This window comes from Dipodomys spectabilis, unplaced genomic scaffold (genome assembly GCF_019054845.1).
Source record: "Dipodomys spectabilis isolate Male_0828 unplaced genomic scaffold, ASM1905484v1 ptg000039l, whole genome shotgun sequence".
In the NCBI taxonomy this organism is placed as follows: Eukaryota; Metazoa; Chordata; class Mammalia; order Rodentia; family Heteromyidae; genus Dipodomys; species Dipodomys spectabilis.
Window position 1 is genome coordinate 14,464,550 of NW_024870716.1, and position 6,037 is coordinate 14,470,586.

General features: G+C 41.0%; 1 protein-coding gene and 1 non-coding gene across 2 annotated transcripts; both read right to left on the reverse strand.

The window, feature by feature from the left end:
• Nucleotides 1–2,423: 2,423 nt before the first annotated feature.
• LOC122106242 (elongation factor 1-beta-like) lies at nt 2,424–3,128 on the reverse strand. Its single transcript, XM_042677531.1, has 2 exons — nt 3,122–3,128; nt 2,424–2,757 (listed from the first exon to the last, which is right to left on the reverse strand). The coding sequence occupies exons 1-2, from the start codon at nt 3,126–3,128 to the stop codon at nt 2,450–2,452; spliced, it is 315 nt and encodes a 104-aa protein (XP_042533465.1). The 3' UTR covers nt 2,424–2,449.
• Nucleotides 3,094–3,200, reverse strand: LOC122106394. Its single transcript, XR_006147167.1, has one exon. It is a non-coding gene; the product is annotated as a U6 spliceosomal RNA (small nuclear RNA).
• Nucleotides 3,201–6,037: the final 2,837 nt, after the last annotated feature.

The window sequence follows — 6,037 nt, forward strand, 5'->3', positions numbered from 1 at the left end:
TTATGGACATGAACCACCAACACCTGGCTGCTGCTTTTTTTTTTTTTAATCTTGAATAGTTCTCTCTTGAGTCTCTATAAACATGAGGATGTGGGGTGTGGAGGGTGGGGGTTACTGCCATATTTGCCTCTGGAGATTTAGGGGTCCAGTACTTGCTTCTTAACCATCTGATTATAGAAAGAGAAGTAACCTATTTTCTTACTAAAAGCAGTCTGATACTTCTTTTCAACTCAGTACTTTTTTTCTTTGTAACTATTTTTTAATTATGGCAAAATGCACAGAATTTAGTTTCAGGTGTCCAATTTATGCCAGTATTGAGGCTTGAATTCAGGACTTCATACTCTTGCTTGGCTTTTCTGTTTTTTGTTTTTGTTTTTTTTGGTCATGGGGCCTGAACCCTGGGCCTGGGCACTGTCCTTCAGCTCTTCAGCTCAAGGCGAGTGCTCTACCACTTGAGCCATAGCACCACTTCCAGCTTTATTCTGCTTATATGGTGCTGAGGAATCAAACCCAAGGCCTCATGCATGCAAGGCAAGCACTCTACCACTGAGCCACCTTCCCAGCCCTTGCTTGGCTTTTCTGCTCAAGGCTGGTACCTACTATTTGAGCCATACCTCTACTTCTGTTTTATTGCTGGTTAATTGAGAATAAGAGACCATCATAGACTTTCTGGGCTGGACTGGCTTTGAACTGAGATCCTCAGATCCCAGTCTTATAAGTAACCAGAATCCTGGCTGTGTGTGTATTTTAATTATTTATTTATTTATTTATTTTGTCGATTGTGGAGCTTGAACTCTGGGCCTGGGCACTGTCCTTCAACTCTTCAACTCAAGGCAAGCACTCTACCACTTGAGCCACAGCTCCACTTCTGGTTTTCTGGTGGTTTATTGGAGCTAAGAGTCTCAGACTTTCCTGCCGGGGCTAGCTTTGAACTGCGATCCTCAGATCTCAGCCTTCTGAGTAGCTAGGATTACAAGTGTGAGCCACCAGCGCCCAGCCATATGTATTTTTTTCTTTTTCGTGTGTGTGTGTATGTGTGTGTGTGTGTGTGTGTGTGTGTGTGTGTGTGTGTGTGTGTTCATACTGGGGCTTGAACTCAGGACCTGGGTGATATCCCTGAGCTTTTGTGCGCAAAGGTTGTATTATATCACTTGAGCCACAGCTCCACTTGAAGCTTTATGCTGGGCAATTGGAGAAACTCAGATCTCAGCCTCTTGAATGGTTAGGATTGCAGGTGTGAGTCACCAACACCCAACCTTGTATGGCTTCATAAGAATTGCTTTTGTGTAATTAAAGCCTTTTTGCCAACTGTGTTTAGAGGGATTAGGGAGCAGACAGTGGAGACTAAAGTAGTGACTGCTCTTAATCAGGAACACTGGGTTCTTTTTTTTTTTTTTTGGGTCCGGTCGTGGGGCCTGAACTCTGGGCCTGGGCGCTATCCCTCAGCTCTTCAGCTCAAGGCTAGTGCTCTACCACTTGAGCCACAGCACCACTTCCGGCCTTTTTCTTTTTGCTTATGTGGTGCTGAGGAATCAAACCCAGGGCCTCAGGCATGCAAGGCAAGCACTCTACCACTGAGCCACCTTCCCAGCCCCAACACTGGGTTCTTCTGTAGGATTCTCTTACTGTTTTGGTTTGGTTTTATGCTGCTCCTGGGGCTTGAACTCAGGGCCCGGGCATTCTCTGAGGTTTTTTTGTGTGTGTGTGTGAAAATACGGTATACAAAGGGGTTACAATTACATGGGCAAGGTAAAGAGTACATTTCTTTTTTTTTTTTTTTTTTGGTCCAGTCGTGGGCCCTGAACTCTGGGCCTGGGCGCTGCCCCTCAGCTCTTCAGCTCAAGGCTAGCGCTCTACCACTTGAGCCACAGCACCACTTCCGGTACATTTCTTATCAAGCATTGTTGATACAGTGAAAACAGGGCTTATACTGTGGGGGAGGGACAAAAAGCAACAAAGAAATCATCTTATAAATATGTTAGAAAAAATCACAAGAAAGAGAAACCATTTGAATCCTTATCTTGGGGTTCCTTTCGCCTAACATCAACTTATCTGACCATTTCTGCTTGTCTCAGACATATACTAGTTATTGCAAATAAGGGAAACCATGGGACCTATGTTTCTTTGGGCTTGGCTTACTTCACTTAAAATAATTTTTTGCAAGTCTTTCCATTTCTTAACAAATAGGTTAATGTCATTCTTTCTGATGGAGGCAGAAAATTCCATTGTGTATATATACCACATTTTTTTGATCCATTCATCTGCTGAGGGGCATCTGGGTTGGTTCCATATCTTAACTACGGTAAATAATGCTGCAATAAACATAGTTATGCTGGTAGCTTTAGTATGGTCTTGTTTGTGACCATTTGGGTAAATACCCAAAAGTGGAATTGATTGGTCATAGGGGAGCTCTATGTGGAGTCTTTTTTTTTTTTAATCCTTCAAACTTTTATTTAAATGCAATGATCAGGGCAATTTTAGATCTTGTTAAAAGCAGCCACTCCATGGACTGCACGTAGTCCTCAAAAGCAGTGATCTGTTCCTCCAGCATGTCTGTTCCTACTTTATCATCTTCCACTACACATTGTATTTGAAGCTTCTTAATTCCATATCCCACTGGAACCAGTTTAGAGGACCCCCAGACCAAGCCATCTGCTTGACTGCTTCGGACACACTCCTCTAATTTTGCCATATCTGTCTCATCATCCCAGGGCTTCACATCTAGTAAGATGGAAGACTTGGCAACAAGCACAGGTTCTATAAGAGTAAAAACAGCATTATTTATGTAGTAAATTTTTACCTTATGTGGAGTCTTTTGCGGAACCTCCATACTGCTTTCCAAAGTGATTGAACAAGTTTACACTCCCACCAACAATGCAGTAGGGTTCCCTTCTGGCCACATCCCCTCCAGCATCTGTTGTTATTAGAGTTCTTGATTTTAGCTATTGTAACTGGAGTGAGGTGGTATCTCAATGTTGTTTTGATTTGCATGTCTTTTATGGCTAGGGAGGTTGAGCATTTCTTCATGTGTCTATTGGCCATTCTTATTTCCTCTTCAGAGAAGTTTCTCTTTAAGTCTTTAGCCCACTTACTAAATATATGGAACACTTCACGAATTTACGTGTCATCCTTGCCCAGGGACCATGCTAATCTCCTCTGTATCGTTCCAATTTTAGTATATGTGCTGCCGAAGTGAGCACTGTCCCTGAGTTATTGTGCTCAAGGCTAGCACTCTACCACTTGAGCTATAGCATCACTTTTGGCTTTTCGCTGATCAATAGGAGATAAAAATCTCCCGGCCTTTCCTACCCAGGCTGGCTTAGAACCTCTGTCCTCAGATCACAGTCTCCTGAGTAGTTAGATTACAAGCATGAGCTATGGTGCCTTACGGATTCTCAATTTTGATGGATGCTGTGGGTACGCCTCCCCTTTTCCTCACTTGTGTGACATCTGGGTTGTTAGCTAATTTCTCTGACATGCCTGAGTGATGCTGAGGTCAGTCATGACCATAGTATGCACTTCTGTAAAAACAACTACTACTTAACTGATGCCATTTTTTAAGTCTCTTCAAAGTATGTTAGATTCTCGCAGTTTCAGGTAACTAGAACAATCTTCAACTTCTGTTTTTTAGAAGGCTTGGGAAGGCTGGGTGCAGGTGGCTCATATCTGTAATCCTAGTTACATGGTACAAATCCATCCTGGGCAGGAAAGTCCATGAGACTTGTATCTCCAAAAAACTACCCAGAAAATGGTGCTGTGGCTCAAGTGGTAGAGGCTCTAGTCTTGAGCACAAAGAGGCTCCAGGACAGCACTGAGGTCCTGAGTTCAAGCTCCAGGACTGGCAAAAAAATGGGAAGTATAATATAAATGAATGAATGAACTAATTTTGCTTTGACGTGTTATATGCTATTCATTTATTCTTTATTTTGGTATTTCCTGTAAGTGCGGTAACCAAAAGTATTATTAAAAGATAAATTTACTAGAGACTCTGACTTCTACCATCTTTATTTTTCAAAAATTATCTTTAGTTGTTTAAAGTGGTTTCAATTCAACGTGTCAATTTGTAACACTGCATCTTGATCAGTGTCATCCCTTCCATCATTTCTCCCCATCTTTCCCAATCCCACCCCACCTATCCCCTGTTTTCATATATGTATATGGACTATTCCGTGTATATTTGTCCAATCTTTCTTCATTCATCTGTTTGACTCCTATTGACCTCCAGTCCTGACAAAACATGTTTCAGCTTCCTAGTTTTACTATTTTTTGTACATTCTGAGTTCCTGGATGATTCTCTGTACTGTTTGAATGAAGTGCCAGTCAAGATTGTGAAAGAATATACTTTATTGGAAGAAGGTACATTATTTAAACATTTTAATAATAATTTGTAATAAAATTCAGTGTATTTTAAAAATAAATTCCTATTGTATTTTTATTTATTTATTTTGCCAGTCCTGGGGCTTGCACTTGGGGCCTGGGCACTATCCCTGAGCTTTTGCTCAAGGCCCGGTACAGCCTTGAGCCACAGGGCCACTTCTGGCTTTTTCTGTTTATGTGGTACCGAGGAATCAAACACAGAGCTTCAGTACATGCTAGGCAAGCAACTCTACTACTAAACCACATTCCCAGCCCCATTTATTTATTTGTTTGTTTGTTTATTTAGTCAGTCACTCTTTTGCTCACTTTGAGCTCCAGCTCCACTTTCTGAGTCTTGTCTGGACTGGCTTTAAACCTTGATCCTCAGCCTGCCGAGCAGCTAGCATTATAGGTGTGAGCCACTGGTGCCTGGCTAAAAATGTCTAATTCATAAATAAGTCTGTAGCTTCTCTACTCATCTTTTGGTTTGTAAGCACTCTAGTTTGGACTCAATTTCCCAGGAAATCTGATATTAGAAAAGAAAACATTTATTCTATGAAGGATTTAGGATGTTTTAGATTTAGAAACATGTTAAATTTAGAATTCAAGGTGCTCATCTTGTGGGTTTTGTTTTGTTTTTTAGATTTTGTTGTCCTGGCAATATGGGGTATGCTGGCTGTCAGTGACATCAGGGCCTAGATCCTGCTTTTTCACCTAAGGATAGTGATATACTACTTGATTTCATACTAATGGGCACTCCTCCACTTCCAGCTTTTTGCTGGTTGTTTCCCAGATTTACCTGCCAGAATGGCTTTGAATCTTGATTCTCAGATCTCCGCCTCCTGAGTAGCTAGGATTATAGGAAACAAGCTGTTTTTTACTTATAACCATTAAAAACCTAATAGTTTTAGTAATAAAAGCCTAATAGTAGATCTTTTATTTTTCATTGAATATAAAATTTTGGAAGTCATTTGGTATCAAAATGGGCACTGGTGGCTCATGACTATAATCATATCATCTTGGGAGGCTGAGATTTGAGATCAGAAGTTCACAGCCAGCCCAGGAAGACAAATCTTAAGACTCTTCAACTGAGCAGAAAAAAAGCCAGAAGTGGAGGTGTGGCTCAAGTGGTTGGGTGGCAGCCTCAAGCAAATAAGCCAATTGAGAACACAAGGCTCAGAATTCAGGCCCCAGAATTGAAATGGAAGACTATTAAGTTGAACAGAAAGCACTTTATCTGTGTTTGTATACAACTGTTGTTTTTAGAACTATAAAGATAAATACATAATGTATGCATTTCTTTGGCGACTGTAACAAATTACTACCAGGCTGAGTAAAACAATTTTTTCTCAAAGTTCTGGAGGCCATTAGTTTGAAATCAAGCAGAGCCAGTTAGTTCTAAGAGCTGAGCAATGTATACTCCATGTCCTTCTCGTAGTTTCTAGTGGCCAGTCTTAAGAATTCCTTGTCCTACATAAGTATCTCTAGCTTCATAAGGTTTTGTTTCCAATATTCTCTTTATTATGAGGATACCAGCCACAGTGGGTCTCTCCTGAAATTCAGAATAATCTCATCTTGAGATCCTTAATTATAGCTACAAAGATCCTACTTCCAAATATGGTCACATTTCCAGATACAGTGGGTTAGGATATGGGCTTACTACCTGGTATGGGGGAAGGAC